At 51.0% G+C, this 17,251-nt stretch overlaps 1 protein-coding gene across 2 annotated transcripts in view; it reads left to right on the forward strand.

The window, feature by feature from the left end:
- The window catches only part of SAG (S-antigen visual arrestin), a 36,870-nt gene extending 25,645 nt beyond the window's left edge, over window positions 1–11,225 (forward strand). The window contains 5 exon segments of one of the 2 annotated variants that reach the window (NM_214079.1): window positions 1,415–1,492; window positions 3,042–3,065; window positions 4,610–4,665; window positions 9,973–9,985; window positions 10,981–11,220. In NM_214079.1, coding sequence (NP_999244.1) covers window positions 1,415–1,492; window positions 3,042–3,065; window positions 4,610–4,665; window positions 9,973–9,985; window positions 10,981–11,089 — 280 coding nt within the window. In that variant the 3' untranslated portion in view covers window positions 11,090–11,220. 2 annotated transcript variants of the gene reach the window in all.

The raw sequence follows: 17,251 nt of genomic DNA on the forward strand, positions 1-17,251 counted from the left end.
GCGGTGATAAGGATGATGTGAGCCCGTCCGGGTAAGTGTGGTGCCTGGCACACAGGGAGTGCTCCAGATATGCCACCTGTTACCTTTAAAAACATCATCAGCTTGGAAGTTCCCGTCGTGGTGCCGTGGTTAACGAATCCTGGGAACCATGAGGTTGCGGGTTCAATCCCTGGCCTCGCTCAGGGGGTTAAGGATCTGGCATTGCCATGAGCTCGGATCCCACGGGGCTGTGGCTCTGGTGTAGGCTGGCGGCTACAGCTCTGATTAGACCCCTAGTCTGGGAACCCCCATATGCCACGGGAGCGGCCCTAGAAAAGGCAAAAAGACAAAAAATTAAAAAATAAATAAAAAATAAAAATATCATCAGCTCGTGTAGCACCCTAAGCCTGAACTGAGTGACGCCGCCGGCTACACGGATGCTGGAAAGGCCGTTTCTCCATTTCCATCAGCAAAGGTTTAGAGCATCAGGGAAGGTCAGGGATCCCGATGGCTCCTGACGTCAGTTTGATGTAAGTGAAAATAAACACTGATCTGCTGACCCGACTCGAAGAACCACGGCCTGAATCAAGCCAGCAGGTCCAGTTAGAATAGAATGAAGCTTCTAAAAGCTTCTAAGACAAACACCCCTGCCGAGCCTCACCACGCTCCCAGGTTTCTGTTCCGTCAGCGTGTCTGCGGCTGAGCCTTACGGAGCTGCCGCCCAGGCTTGAGGCCCCTCGCCGCCCTCTGCACCTTCCTCCCCCCCCCCCACCGCCTCCCACGCATTCCACGGCCCAGTGGTCACCTCCAGGCAGGGCTCCTGGGAAGAGCTCTCTGTTTGCCCTCCGTGGCCCCCGTGGTTCAGACATGAATGGTGGGACCAGCAAACACTGGGCCAGAAGCAGGATCCTGAACGTCACAGGATTTTCCGAGGATTTTTCCCAGGATGCTGTGTTGATGCGTTAGATTCGAAAGCATGTCTGGGAAGCTCTGGGAGAGAGACTCATAGGTCCACACTCTCAAGGATGCAGGCGTCACGGCATCAACAAGAGCAAATTGCGTTCACAAAGATGCTTTGTGGTTCACAGAGTAGTTTATAAACACGTCATTCTCCCCATGCTTTTGTGAAGAAAGTGAATTTATACACATTTCACAGATACAGAAATTGAGGTTCCGCCAGAATGAGAGGCCAGCCAAGGCCCTGGGGTCAGTTAGCGGCAGAACAGAGCCCACCCCTCACCCAGAGCCCCTTGTCCGCCAGGCATCCGGGCTGCCTTCCAGCGCCCCGGACAGTGAGGACACAGCAGAGCCCAATGACCCAGGCTCCTGGAGACGATGCCCTCTCAAGAGCCGGGAGGTGGGGGGGGGGGTCACTCGTCCAGCCGTGGCTTCCTGCCGCCCCCTGCATCCCTCTGTTTCTCGTCTCTTTGAGCAGCATAAAGGAAGGCATGGACAAGACCATCATGGGCATCCTGGTGTCTTACCAGATCAAGGTGCAGCTCACGGTGTCTGGGTGAGTGTCCAAGCATCAGGGCTCTGTCCGCTCTGTCCCGGCCATCAGCAGTCTGCATCCTCACTTTCCTGCATGACCGGGAGACAGGAAGCAGGAAAGGCCCACGAATCCAACTCATTGCTAAGGAGAGTTTATGGGAGATTCTATGTGTCGAGTGTCACAATTCCGTCTCACACAACATGAGGGGAAAAGGAAGACGAGCAGACCACACAGTAGGTTCAGTATTGGTACCGCTCGGCAAAGATGGGTGTGCAGGCGTTCCCGTCGTGGTGCAGTGGAAACGAATCTGACTGGCATCCATGAGGATGCAGTTGGATCCCTGGCCTCACTCACTGAGTTGACGATCCGTCGTTGCCATGAGCTGTGGTGTAGGTCACAGACGTGGCTCAGATCTGGCGTTGTTGTGGCTGTGGTGTAGGCCGGCAACTGCAGCTCAGATTTGACTGCGAACCTGGGAGCCTCCATATGCCACGACTGCGGCCCTAAAATGCAAAAAAAAAAAAAAAATCCACTGCCAAAGGCTCTGGCCTTCTATATTGATGAGCCTTGGGTAGTTTAGCCATCAAAGGCAAATCCAGGAGTTCCCAACATGGCTCAGTGGTTAACAGATCTGACTAGAAACCATGAGGTTGCAGGTTCGATCCCTGGTGTAGGTCGCAGATGCAGCTTGGATCCCGCATTGCTGTGGCTCTGGTGTAGGCCGGTGGCTACAGCTCCGATTGGACCCCTAGTCTGGGAAGCTCCATATGCCATGGGTGTGGCCCTGTAAAAAGACAAAAAAAAAAAAGGCAAATCCAGGCACATATTCCATAAGTTTAAGCGGATGAGGAGGTCCCCAAATTTTGGATGGGGCAACAAAGAAGAGCATGGGTTGATTTTGCAAACTTCGTTGACACAATGCATGGATTTGTCTTGTTTTTCAAAATGTATAGTGTTTTCTTTCATTTTCTCTGAGAGGAGCTAAAACAAGATAGCATGTGAGTGAATAACAGGTATTTTACAGTGACCTTTGTGGCCAGGAGAGAAATTCTGGGCTGGGTTTATTTTGAACATTAGGAATGAGCCTACATGGTTCTTCTTTGTAACTGATCCACTTGAGAAAGAGATGAAACATCACAAGGAGAGAGGAATAGTTGAGTTGACTATGAAGGGGAGTGGGAGTTCCCGTCGTGGTGCAGGGGAAACAAATCTGACTAGGAACCATGAGGTTGTGGGTTCGATCCCTGGCCTTGCTCAGTGGGTTAAGGATCTGGCATTGCCGTGAGCTGTGCTGTAGGTCGCAGACACGGCTCAGATCCTGCGTTGCTCTGGCTGCGGTGTAGGCCAGCAGCCGCAGCTCCAATTGGACCCCTAGCCTGGGAACCTCTATATGCCGCAAGTGCGGCCTTAAGCAAAAAAAAAAAAAAAGGGGGGGGGTGCGTGTGCAAAGATCCTGCCAGGTGTGAGTGAGGGATGTGATGGGGACGTGTCCGGCCTCTGAGTAATGGGAAGTAAGGTCATTTGGCCCGTGGATGGTCACCACAGCCCTGTTCGCTTTTGTGTTTTCTAGCCTCCTGGGAGAGCTCACCTCCAGGTAAGCCTCTCGTCACCTTCCTTCGCTGCTTGGTTCCAGGATGTAAAAGGAGAAAATCTGGGCTTCGAAAGAGTGACGGGAAAATCAGGTTTCCTGGCGGCCATGCTCAGCCCTATTAGGAGACTTGCCCCCCCGCCCCGGGCCTCTCAAATGCACCCCCAAACCTTGGCTAATATGTGTGAGGCTGGGGGCATTTCTTTGACACCATAGCTGAGCCTGTACCTGAGTAGGGACACACATACACACACACTCGGAAAACTGGCACACCCCATGCAGCTGCTGTGTGTGTGTGTGTGTGTGTGTGTGTGTACGCATGCACGCAAATATACATGATGGGAAGTTTACCATTTGAACCATCTGCAAGTGCGCAGTTCTGTGGCATCGAGGGCATATGCAGTGCCGGGCCACTGCTGCTGTCACCGAGCTCAACTCCTCTAACATTTTTCTCACCCCCCAAAGGAAACCCCGGACCTGTTAAGCCATCTCTCCCACTTTCCCCTTTCCTTAGTCCCCGGGAACCTCTGAGCTGCTTTCTAGCTCTGTAGATTTGCCTAATCTGGATATGTATATAAATGGCAGCAGACAATATGTGTCCTTTTGTGACCTGGCCTCATGTTTTCAAGGTCACGTTGTAGCCTGTGTCAGCACTTCATTCCTTTTTCTTGGACGAAAAATACTCCTTATCAGCTGGTAGACACCTGAGTTGCTTCCACCTTTAGGCTCCCGTGAATAGTGGTAGCAGCCTTTCAAATCAGGCACAAAGAGGCAGCAGGGAAGACATGTGTGAGGCAGGCACTGCCCTTCGCCCTCCTTCACCGACCCCTGCATCACCCGTCACGTGGTCCTCAGGGTGCGCCTTCTCTCCGAGCCCCATCGGCACGCGGGTCCACCAAGAGCGCCTCATCGACACGTGTGCTTTGACAGAAGCTGTGACCCGGAGTGGGAGGCGTGGGTCCAGGGTGAAGCAAGGAGCGATCCTTCTTTTCCACTTCCCTTCCCATCCTTCCCGTGTCCAGGTGGCCTTTCTGCCCCTTCCTGACTCCTGGCCTTCCTGCTGGTGTGTACCTTCCAAGTCTCCTCAAAGCCCTTTAGCTCCTGGCATCTGGTGGACTCTGCTCATCCTTGTCCTGCTCTCAGCAAGTCTCGGTGTGCCTGGCCCCCAACACGCCAGCGCTGCCCAGATCTAACGTGCAAAACATCGTTGCATTTTTGCAAAGGCTGTTTATCAAGACGGGCCTTTCTCAGGGATGTCATCTCTCCTCTCCCCGCATTTTCCCGTCTCTAAAACCAATACCCAGGAGGAAGGGGATGGAGAAATCCCAGTTGCCTCCGTCTTGGGCCAGTGGAGTTTCTGGACCACATTCCAGGGAATACACTTAACATTCCTGCTTGACCACTTCCTGATTTCTGGTTTGTTTTGGTTTGAACCTCACTGAGCGCCGTTCGGCTGGGGCCTGGGGAGCTTCGGAGAAGATCTGCAGACACAGCTCTCAGCCGGGTGACCTACAGTTGCGTTCTCACTGCTCTGCGTTCTCTTTTTCTAGTGAAGTGGCCACTGAGGTGCCGTTCCGCCTCATGCACCCCCAGCCCGAGGACCCAGGTCAGTCTCGCACGGTCTTGGCTTCCTCTCGTCCTTCGCCGCTCGCGGATTTAGTATCTAGTCACTGCTAGTCTTCCCTGACCCCACCTCTGAGCATTCCGGCCACCTTCTGGTGCCTGGGCCCGCCCAGAACCAGGGCTGGGTTCTAGGTCACAGGCCAGGTGAACATGTGTTGAAGGGACCATCCTTGCTTGAATGCAGACTGTCTCATCAGGTTTCATCTTTTTTTTTTTTTCTATTTTTTTGCTTTCTTTTGTTTTTTTTTTTTTTTTCTTCTATTCTTTATCTTTCATCAGGTTTTTATCAAGAATGTTTTAAAAGCAGAAGCTTTGCTGGGAACAGACCTGGAATTTTTTGTTTGTTTGTTTTTGTCTTTTTCCCTTTTTCTAGGGCTGCTCCTGTGGCATATGGAGATTTCCAGGCTAGGGGGTCTAATCAGAGTTGTAGCCACTGGCCTACGCCAGAGCCACAGCAATGCCAGATCCGAGCCACATCTGCAACCTACACCACAGCTCACAGCAACGCCAGATCCTTAGCCCACTGAGCAAGGCCAGGGATCGAACCTGCAACCTCATGGTTCCTAGTCAGTTTCGTTAACCACTGTGCCACGACAGGAACTCTGACCAGGATTTAGATTTAAAGAAAATTTGGGTGAAAATTGAATTTGACAGCCCGAGGCTTTTGCATTTCATTGGGAAACAGTAACAGGCATTTAGAAGAGTACCTCTGACAGGGGCAATTATGATGAGAACACAGAAAGTACTAGAAAAGGGGGTCAGGCTGAGTACCTAATACCTCGGCTCCTTTGAATTGGCTCTTGTGTGGATGTTAAAAGTAAAGGAAGCTGGAGTTCCCGCCGTGGTTCAGTGGGTTATGAACCGACGAGTATCCACGAGGCCTCGGGTTCCATCCCTGGCCTCGCTCAGTGGGTTAAGGATCTGACGTTACCCTGAGCTGTGGTGTAGGTCGAAGACGTGGCTCAGATTGTGTGTTGCTGTGGCTGTGGTATAGGCCGGCGGCTACAGCTCCAATTCAACCCCTAGCCTGGGAACTTCCGTTTGCTGCAGGTGTGGCCCTAAAATGAGCCAAAAAAAAAAAAAAAATGAAGCAATGGTTGTGCAGCTCTGGGAGCAAAGTACAAACCATGGGACTGTACATGTAACTAAGGGAATTGTGTGGTTTGCGAATTTGATCTCAGTACAGCTTTTTGAAACCAATAAATGAAGCAGCAAAAGTAATGTAGGTGTAATCTCAGAAATTCTGAGGACAAGTTCCTCCCTGTGTGTTCAGATGGCTTAGTTGACAGGAAAGAACGAAGCACCTGTCTGGATGAAAACCCTCCATGGTTACAGTAATTAAGATTTTTTTTTTTTTTTTTGGTCTTTTTGCCTTTTTCTAGGGCCACTACTGCAGCATATGGAGGTTCCCAGGCTAAGGGTCAAATTGGAGCTGCAGCTGCTGGCCTACACCACAGCCAAAGCAATGCGGGATCCAAGCCTCATCTGCAACCTACACCACAGCTCACGGCAGCACTGGATCCTTAACCCACTGAGCGAGGCCAGGGATCAAACCTGCAACCTCATGGTTCCGAGTCGGATTTGTTAACCACTGAGCCACAATGGGAACTCCATTTAAGAATATTTTAAGTAAAAGTGGTGTCAACAAATGGGTTTCCTTTTTCTTATACTTCATAGAGAGCTTTTCTTTTTCTTCTTTTTTTTTTTTTTTTTTTTTTGGCTTTTTAGGGCCACACTCACGGCATATGGAAGTTTCCAGGCTAGGGGTTGAATCTCGGAGCCACAGCTGCCGGCCTACACCACAGCCACGGCAACGTGGGATCCGAGCCGAGTCTGTGACCTACACCACAGCATATGTCAACGCCAGATCCTTAACCCACTGAGCGAGGCCAGGGATCGAACCCACAACTTCATGGATCCTAGTTGGATTCGTTTACACTGTGCCACGATGGGAACTCCTATAAAGGTCTTTTCTATATTGATAGTGAAATGGCATTTAAACATTAGAACGAGCCCCCGTATTCGTTTTGGCTTTGTCTCAAAAGTATTTTGTCTCAAAGCAGCTCTTTCAGATCTTTTGGATTCAAATCCTCAATGTGCTTTGCCAAAACCTTCCCTTGGGGGAAAAAATGCAGTCTAACCCACATTTTTTTTTATTGGTTTATGTTTGTATCATTAAAACACTATTTTTAACTCTGTGAGATTGAGTTGCATTCTGGTCCCTTTCAAGGACATTTTAAAAGGCTATTTAAAAACTCTGACCTGGGGAGATGTCATAGTTTATGTCAGATTGTTTTCTGGAGCTGTAAACAGACTTTATGACTTCGCTTGGGGAAAGTGCAGTGATTCCTGTTCTGGGTATGACATTTTTCGTGTTCTAGTCATTATGGCTTTATATTGAACATATTCTAACATCAAGACGAAAACAATGAGGAATTCCCTGGTGGCTCAGTGGGTTAAGGACCTAGTGTTGTCGCTGCTGTGACTTGGGCCGCTGCTGTGGCACAGGTTTGATCCCTGGCCCTGGGAACTTTTGCATGCCACAGTCACGGCCAAAAAAACACTATGAGTTCCCACTCTGGTGCAGTGGAATAAGGATCTGGCATTGTCTCTGCAGCAGCAGCATGGGTTCAGTCTTTGGCCTGGGAACTTCCATGTGCCACGAGTATAGCCAAAAACCCCCACTAAAACAATGATCTTTCAAACTGCGATATTTCAGGGAGAAAGGACATATCACTCCATGGCCTCGAAATTATGATTTCCAGAGATTTATGAATCACCAAGTTTTAGTCACAGATGCATGCTTACACCTTTTTCTTTCTTTTTCTTTTTCTTTTTTTTGCCTTTTCCCTTTTTAGGGCTACACCCACGGCACATGGAGGTTCCCAGGCTAGGGATCTAATCGGAGCTGCAGCTGCCAGCCTATGCCAGAGCCACAGCCACGCTAGATCTGAGCCACGTCTGTGACCTACATCACAGCTCACGGCAATGCCAGGTCCTTAACCCACTGATTGAGGCCAGGGATGGATTGAACCTGTGTCCTCATGGATGCTAGTCAGGTTTGTTTCCACTGAGCCACAATGGGAACTCCAGAGAAAGCATAAATTGGAGTTAAGAAGCACTCCCAGGGGAGTTCCCGTCGTGGCTCAATGGTTAACGAATCTGACTAGGAACCATGAGGTTGTGGGTTTGATCCCTGGCCTTGCTCAGTGGGTTAAGAATCCGGCGTTGCCGTGAGCTGTGGTGTAGGTTGCAGACGTGGCTCGGATCGTGCGTTGCTGTGGCTCTGGCGTAGGCCGGCGGCTACAGCTCCGATTAGACCCCTAGCCTGGGAGTCTCCATATGCCACGGGAGCAGCCCAAGAAATGGCAAAAAATAAATAAATAAAAAAGAAGCGCTCCCAGGCCAGGGGCCCAGGAATCTATAGGTAGGAAGTGCTGGAGAAATGCTGCCGTGTTCTCGCTGTCCCTGTTGAGCGCATCGCTACAGATGCAGGTGCTAATTTGATTCTCTTCAAGACTGATGGTCCCAGTTGGTATAACTTTATGCTTCACACCGTGGGGGTCCAGGGGGGTCCTCGCCCAGCTTTGTTTTGCTGAGTCAGCCTCTCTGTGGGTCCCTGGGGGTTAGGGACCCACACAGACCCCTCCCTCCCCATACTGCTTTCCAGCTGGGCAGTGGCTTACCCCCACCACGGAGCTCCCCAAAGTCTCTGGCGTTGTGTAGCCTCACTTCGCTCTTCTTGGCTCCCCATGGGGGGTGTGTGTGTGTGTGTACACCAGTACTTTACTACATGGGCAGCAGAAAGCTAAAAAAAACAAAAACAAAAACAAAAAAAACCAGGAGTTCCTCTTGTCTTTCAGCAGTTAACGAACCCAACAAGTATTCCTGAGGACAGGGTTCTATCCCTGGCCCGGCTCAGTGGGTTAAGGATCTGGCATTGTCCTGAGCTGTGGTGTAGGTTGCAATGTGACTTGGATGTGGCATGGTTGTGGTTGTGGCTGTGGCTGTGGCTGGCCGCTGCAGCCCCAATTCAACTCCTAGCCTGGGAACTCCCTCATGCCTCGGGTGCGGCACCAAAAAGACAAAAAAAAAATTTTTTTTTAAGTCTCAAATAATTAGTAATTATTGTGGGTCTACAAAATAAACATGAAAATATAACCCAAACCAACCCCTTCCAAAAGATCAATGTGTTAACAAAGAAATCAAACTCCCTGAAGAGCCAGAGAGTGGTTTTCAAGCTTCAGTGCCCACCCCAGCCACTGGGGTACTGGTTCGAGGTCAAGTCCCAGGACTCACTCCTAGAGCGCCAGATGTGGAAAATGGGCCTGGAGTGTGGGTTGTGACAGCTCCTGGGGACTCTGATCTCTACAGTGTCCAGAGGACACACAGGGAGAAGTGCTGTGAAAAGAGACGCACAGCCTCAGAGGGGTAAGCCTGATGGGGAACAGCGCCCTGGAGGTGAGCTTGTGGCTTGTTCCATTTCCCCGGTGAAGGTGGTTGTGGCACATTTTAAAGGAAGAGATGGTTAAAAATGCAGGAGGAAATTCCCTCTGTGGCTCAGCGGTAACACACCTGACTAGTATCCATGAGGACGTGAGGACACGGGTTCGATCCCTGGCCTCACTCAGTGGGTTAAGAATCCATGGAGTTCCCGTCGTGGCGCAGTGGTTAACGAATCCGACTAGGAACCATGAGGTTGCGGGTTCGGTCCCTGCCCTTGCTCAGTGGGTTGATGATACGGCGTTGCCGTGAGCTGTGGTGTAGGTTGCAGACACGGCTCGGATCCTGCGTTGCTGTGGCTCTGGCGTAGGCTGGTGGCTACAGCTCCAATTCAACCCCTAGCCTGGGAACCTCCATATGCCGCGGGAGCAGCCCAAGAAATAGCAACAACAACAACAAAAAGACAAAAGACAAAAAAAAAAAAAAAAAAAAGAATCCAGCGTTGCTGTGAGCAGTGGTATAGTGGTATAGATTTCAGACACAGCTCGGATCTGGTGTTGCTGTGGCTATGGTGTAGGCCAGCAGCTGCAGCTTTGATTCGACCGCTAGCTTGGGAGCTTCCATATGTCATGAGTGCTGCCCTAAGAAGCACCCCCACCCCAAAAAAATGCAGGAAGAAATGACCCTCAGAGTGGGAAATGGCAAAGAAGTAGGAATGACATGCAATTCTCATAAAACACGTATATCTAGGCCTTTTATCCTGCAAAGTCCCCTAAAGAAGGAAGAGAATTTCCAGGCAGACAGGACCAATGCTAACGGCTCTCTCTCCTTCCTCCCCTGCTGGCAGAGGCCATGGACAGGTAAGGGCTGCCCTGAGCTCCCCACTCTGTGACTTCCTCCACCGCAGCTGTCGTGTGAGCCATGACAGTTGTGTCTTTTTTCTTTTTTGTAATACAAGTTCCTGACTTCGGCTTTGATTGCCAAGGCATCCACTTCAAAGAGGCGTCCACTTCAACACTGGCCAGCCAAGGACTAGATCAGAGCCCGGCCTTCTCCCCCCACTGAGGCTCCCTTGGTTTAGAGATCTTGGTTGATTTCAATAGCAGATCTTTTGAGCCCCTTGTTTTTAGCCTTTCTGGACTTTAAATTCCCAGTCTTCTGTTTTACATGCACCAGCAGAGTGAGCCCTGGAAACCCTAGGCCCCAACGCCCCGACCCCAATAAACGTGCGGAGCCCCAGGCCCCTCCGCAAGGTCTCTCTCCCGCTTTCACCCACGACCTGGTGGTGTGGCCCCAGGTGTGCTGTGTAATTTCCAGATCCTGTAAGTAATAAACCTTTATTTTCTCAAAGTTTCCGGATGGTTATTGCCGAAGGGCGTCTTGCAATCATTATAAGAACCACAAGGGCCAGTTTAACCGTAACATTGGTTACTGATAGGCTGAGACCTGCACAAAACAAGTACAAACCCCAAGTCCACAGCCCATGCTCTCAGGACCAGCTCAGGCCCTGGTTTTCCCCTGCTCCCTCGTTCTGGGGCGTGTACACACGTGTACACACCAACACAGACGTAAACCACACCTACCACTCTGCACTCAACACAGGCAGACGGACAGACACGGTTGTCCTGGGCATCATATATGTCTGCTCTGTGGGTTGCCTTATTTTCGTTTGTTAAAAGAGATTTGACATGAAAGGCTGTGAGGAGAAAAGCACTGTTTCATGCGCCGTCATGTAGAAAAGTCTCCATCAGCTCCTATCGCAAGAGGAAGATCAAGGATCCTGTTTGCCTCAAAATTGCGCTGCAAGCTTCAAAGAACATGCCCTGATCAAAATGTTCTTTGTTTTTTATTTTAGTTTTCAGGATGAAAATTTTGTTTTTGAGGAGTTTGCCCGCCAAAATCTGAAAGATGCAGGAGAACTTAAGGAAGAGAAGACAGACCAGGAGGCGGCGGCTCATGAGTGAAGAGGTCGGCCCCGGGCCACGGGCTGCGGGGTCCTTAGCAGCGCGGCCCCAGCGCCCCGCATGCAGCCCTTTAGTTGTGCTGAATACCAGAGTGTGGGTCTTCTCACAGAAATAAAGTTTGTCTCTTACGCCCTGGTGGTGAGTCAGGCTGACTTGTTGGGGAGGCCGAGGGGCAGCACCGACGTGGAAGCTGAGTCTGGGGCGGGGGCAGGGCAGGTTCTAGAAAGGAGGCTCCATGCTGGCCCGTCGAGGCCAGAAAGCATCCTGAAATCAGTGTCTCACCTGGTGGGGCCTGGTGTGTCCCAGGTTTTCTCCAGGGACCCAAGCTGTTGCCCTGGTAACTGGGGGGGGGGGGCAGTGTGTCTAATGACAGGAGCAAACCTAGCTCCAGGGCACCCGAAGGGCCTCCTGAGATTAAACAGGGCCGTGGACTGACCCAGCTTCTGGATGGATGCTCCATGGCCAGCGATGGCAGAGCCCAACCCCAGGAATGGGTGTCCCAGGAGAGGGGGTTCACTGCGAGCCAGATGGGCTTCTCCGTCAGACTGTCTTCATTGAGATTGGGCCTCGAGGGGGTGGGGGAGGGGATACTCACATCCAGAAGGAAGGCAGAGCCGAAGAAGGAGGCACGACTGAGATGCTGCCAGGGCCCTGTCCTTCAGAGTCCCCTCCTTGGCCCGTGGTACCCCCACCTGGGGCCTGCTAACAATGGCAGAGAGACTGACCTGCTCTCTTGGTGGCCACGGAGGGGCTCGGAGGGTGTGTAGGTTCTGGTCTGAGCTTCCAGGGACTAGGATAAAGGGGTTCGGAGAGTGCCGCTCAGTTTAACCCACTCACAGGAGGTGTGCGGACGAATGGGAGGGGTCCTGTGTGGGCTGGACTCTTGGGGTCAGGTCTCCAGGACCAAGAGCAGTGGCAGAGGGCTGGACACAGCGTGGGTTCCATGCTCACCAAGGCTCCCACATCTGGATTTGTTCAGCGGCATTCCAGGCTGGCCTGTGCCCTGGGGACAGGGATTTAGACCAGAAGCTCCACTTGGGAACCTTGGGGCTCTTGCACGCACAAAGCTGGATTTGAACTTGAGTGTTGAATTTGAAGCCCTCTGATATTGACAGGGATGAGAATTCACTTCTGGAGAAGGAAGAATAATAATAGGAGTTTCTCTTGGGGCTCAGCGATGTTGTCTCTCTGAGGATGCAGGTTTGATCCCTGGCTCTGCTCAGTGGATTAAGGATCTGGCGTTGCAGTGGCTGTGGTGTAGGCCAGCAGCTGTAGCTCTGATTTGACTCCTAGCCTGGGAACTGCCATATGCTGGCAGGTGCGACCCGAAAAAGAAAAAAAAAAAAAAAAGGGCAAAAAGCTGGGCCTTTGGTCTATAGGTTTGCAGAGTCAGACACAACTACTTGGTTTTTTCCTCCTGTGCTGGTGCTGGGGGAACAGCAGGCTTCCACTCCAGCCCAAGCCCCTCTCTCAGGACAGAGCTGATCAGCGCGGGAGGCAACAGCAGGTTCCCCTGGGGATCTGAGCCCCTCCGCTGCGCTCCCACCCCCGAAGCCCATAGGCCGGCTATAGTTGGCTCCTACTGGAGACCCTGGGCAAGGGCCTGGTGAGAGAACTGGCCTGCTGGTTGCTTTGCTTGACCCCAGGATATCCTAAGCCAGGGTGGGCGGTAGTAGGCCCAATCTTTGAAACCGAGTGGGTGTGAGAGCAGAGAGAAGAGCTGGAGGGCCAGTCCCTGGAGACCTGAGGCCAGAACAACCTGGGCCCTCCAGGTTATTTTGGTTCCCAAATGCCTGACTCGTAGACTTTTGAGTGCTGGCTCGTTTACGACCTGCAGCTGGCCACCCTGCAAGGGCGTGGAGGTGGGAGCAGGAAGTGAGCCGCCAGCTGCCCCCAGTGGGACGTGGAAGCCATCCTGAGCCTGCGTGAGAGAGGCCTTGTGTCTGCTCGGCGTGCAGATCCCTGGTGTCAGGAGGCAGGAGGTGCGTGTGCAGGCTGCGTGTGTAGCCCGGGATTTTCTAGGTAGGTGCAGCGGAAAAAACAGGGTGTAAAGGAGCTGGCGGTGCTTTTCATGGAGAAAGGGACGGCGTTTTGCAATGTTCTGCAAGCAAAGGGCTGGAGAAGGGGGATCGCTGCTCTTTACTGCGCACCTGCCTGTGCTGGGCACTTCGCAGGTTACAGCTGATCGTTCTAACCACGCTCGTAGGTTGGTCTTGTTCCCACTTATTACATGAGAAAAGGGCCATTCAGAGAGGTTATGTACCTTATCCAAGGTCACACAGCTAGAGAGAATCGGAATTAAGACTCGAATTTTGGTTTCCTTGAGTCTATAACCAGAATTTTGCTCACCTTCGAATGCTGAGTATGCCTGAGATTTGGGGGGGGGTAGGGTGGAGGAAGGGGGGATTAGCATTTTTGACTCACCAGTGGCTGCTCTTAAGCTTTTTTAAAACTTAATTAATTAATTTATTTATTTTGCCTTTTTCTGGGGCCACTCCCGTGGCACGTGGAGGTTCCCACGCTAGGGGTCTAAGCGGAGCTGTAGCCACCAGCCTATGCCACAGCCGCAGCAACGCGGGATCCAAGTCTCGTCTGTGACCTACACCACAGGTCACGGCAACGCCGGGTCCTTAACCCACAGAGCAAGGCCAGGGATGGAACCCGCAACCTCATGGTTCCTAGTCAGATTCATTAACCACTGCACCACGACGGGAACTCCTTAAGCTTTTTTTTTTTTAAGTTGAAAATATTATTGAGGAGTTCCCATTGTGGCTCAACTTGTATCCATGAGGGTCTAGGTTCGGTCCCTGGCCTTGATCCGTGGGTGGGCGACTGAGCATTGCCATGAGCTGTGGTGTAGGTCGCAGATGTGGCTCAGATCTATTATTGCTGTGGCTGTGGTGCAGGCCAGCAGCTGTAGCTCCAATTCGACCCCCTAGTCTGAGAACTGCCATATGCTGCAATTACAGCCCTAAAAACCAAAAAAAAAAAAAAAAAAAAGTATTATTGAGATAATTGTAGATTCACATGCAGTTCTAAGAAAGAGTACAGAGAGATCCCCCACGGGTAACATCCTGCAAAGCTCTAGCTGCTACCGCAGCCAGGATATTGACATTCATGTAATCCCCCCATCTTATTCAGATTTCCCCTGTTGTACTTGCACTCATGTGAGGTGTGCGTGCGTGTGTGTGTGTGCATGTGTGCATTTAATTCTCTACAATTTTATTGCGTGTACCTAACTTCTTTTCAGGGTGTCTGTTTTCCTATCCCATCAACATTTTTTACTGCCTGCCTCCCAGTCTAGTGTTATGGCCTCAAGGATTTAGTTTACTGATCCTTGGGGTCTGACTTCGAGGGCTCAGAGGTGGGAATGTTTGGAAATGGCTGGGGGTGGTATTTGGTTGACACCGTGCCTGGCGGCAGGAAAACTCTATGCCACACACAGTAAAGAAGTGTCCTGCTCCGGATGTCAATCATAAGCGCAGTTCAGGCTAACATAAGGTTATGCCCATGTTTTCAAGGGCATCGTTTATCTAGCCGAACACGAAGCGGTTTTTTTTGACGGGAGGTGCGCTTCCACGCTGACAGGTCGAGGAGAAAGATTAGGTTGGATGTGAAGGGTGTTATTACTGCCACTTTGATATGCCCTTAAGGGGGGGTGAACTCGGGGAGCAGCTATTGTGATGGATGAATCATGGCGTGACTCACTCGGGAAAGAGGCGCCCGCCGGGGTGAACAGCGCCCGCAGCCACCGCGGAACACAAAGGCTTCTTCGCTCATCAGAGAAAATATGTCAGTTATGTTCCTCTGACTTAAGAACATAATATAGTTCTTACTAAGCCGAATGCTCTTTAAGAAAACCTCTTTTTAATTTTCAACTGGTTTTAGATTTACAGAAAAGTGGCAAAGTACAGCGAGTTCTCCCACACCCGGCTTCTCCTAAGTTATTAACACCTTATATTAGGATGGTACATTTGCCACCCTGAATCAATACTGACAGGTTATTATTAAACTAAAGCCCATTCTTTACTCAGATTTCCTTCGTTTTTTTTTTTTTTGTTTTGGTTTGGTTTTTGTTGTTTGTTGTTTCTTTTTGGCCAGGCCCACGGCATGGGGAGGTTCCCGGGCCAGGGATCGAACCCACACCACAGCAGAGACAACGCCAGATCCTTAACCCGCTGGGCTACTGGAGAACTCCCAGGTTTCCTTAGTTTTTGCCTAAATTCCTTTTTCTGTTCCAAGATCCTGCAGGACATCCAGTTGTCACCTTTCCTTGGCTGTGACAATTTCTAGTGCTTTTTCATAATTGCAGATAGATTCCTATCCAGCCACTGCTTCTACCTCTTAACTCTCCCTTGTGTTTGTGTTCATGGCCTTGGCTTTTCACCTCTAAAATGATGGATTCGGGAACCCAGGTGTCCCGTGAACATCTAGCAGGTGTAGCTAACAGCACACCCAGGCACCTCAAGTGCAGTTTGCTCCAAACCGAGTTCATGCCCCGCATCTGGGAGGCACCCTGGCGCATCCTGCTCCCTAATCTCCTGACCAGGAGCAGCTGGTCCCTTTGCTTCCCTCTGCCGTGTCTCCTGTCTGTCACCTCCTCTCTCCATCCCCAGAACTGCCTCCTCGATTCTGGCCCAAATCAGCGTTGCCTGGATTGCTAAATCATTTTTTGTTGTTGTTGTTGTTTTTTTTTTTGTTTTGTTTTGTTTTTTTTTTTTGGTCTTTTTGCTATTTCTTTGGGCCGCTTCTGCGGCATATGGAGGTTCCCAGGCTAGGGGTCGAATCGGAGCTGTAGCAGCTGGCCTACACCACAGCCACAGCAATGCGAGATCCGAACCATGTCTGAGACCTACACCACAGCTCAAGGCAACACCGGATCCTTAACCCACTGAGCAAGGGCAGGGATCCAACCCGCAACCTCATGGTTCCTAGTCGGACTCGTTAACCACTGCGCCACGACGGGAACTCTCTAAATCGCTTTTTAATGCCCTGTTTCTAGTCTTTTCTCCTCTGGATCACTCTCTGTCCAGATGCATTAGGTCCCCTTCTTTTTTAAAACCCTCCAGGGGCCCCGGTGCCCAGGGGATAAAGTCCTTGCTCCTGAGGGGACAGAGGCCGCTCTGGGTCCTGGTGCAGCTGCTCCCCTGCCAGCCTCCCCACAACCTCACCCTTGGCTCACCGGCCAATCGAAATCCCTTGTCATCCTCCCAACTTCCCTAATAGTCTCCTGCCTTGTCTTCATGTTTTCCTGGAAAATTCTCTCCATCTCCTAGCCTTTCTAGTCAAAGCTCCCAACCCTGCTAGGGTCACCTCTCCTTTGAAGAGCCTTCCCTGACACCCCAGACAGTTAACTCTTTCTCCCCCGGTACAGCTCCTCCCCCTCCCCCACAACCCCAGGGTTTTGCACTTCGGTATCACACTGTATTTATAATGGACTGATACAAAAATCACTAGTCTCTGTGGAGATTCAAGATACCCTCCCCTCGGAGCCCTTATTAGTCTCTTCCTGCTGTCATGACAAAGTACCACACACCTGGGAGCTTCAGCAACAGAAATTGATTTTCTCACAATTCTGGAGGCCAGAAGTCTGAGATGAAGCTGTCGGCAGGGTTTGATTTCTTCCTATCTTTCTTTTTTCTTTTCTTTCCTTTTTTTTGGTCTTTTTAGGCCTGCACCTGTGGCATATGGAAGTACTCAGGCCAGGGGTTGAATCAGAGCTGCAGCTGCCGGCCTACACCACAGCCACAGCAACACTGGATCCGAGCCGCATTTGCAACCTACACCACAGCTCATGGCAACACCAGATCCTTAACCCACTGAGCGAGGCCAGGGATTGAACCCGTGTCCTCAGGAATACTAGTTGGGTTCCTTAACCAGTGAGCCACGATGGGAACTCCATGGTCCAATTTCTGAGGCCTCTCTCCTTGGCTTGTAGATGGCTCTCTGTGTGTCTTCATACAGTCTTACCTCTGAGCCTGTCTGCATCCAAATTTCTTCCTATAAGGACACTGGTTGTATGGGATTAGATTCCACCCTAATGGCCCCATTTTAACTTGGTTACCTCCTCGAAGACCCTGTCTCCAAATATGCCCACATTCTGAGCTACTAGAGGGTTAGGATTTCAACATATGGGTGTCGGGGAGACACAGGTCAGCCCAC

This window comes from Sus scrofa, chromosome 15, assembly GCF_000003025.6.
Source record: "Sus scrofa isolate TJ Tabasco breed Duroc chromosome 15, Sscrofa11.1, whole genome shotgun sequence".
NCBI classification, from domain to species: domain Eukaryota; kingdom Metazoa; phylum Chordata; class Mammalia; order Artiodactyla; family Suidae; genus Sus; species Sus scrofa.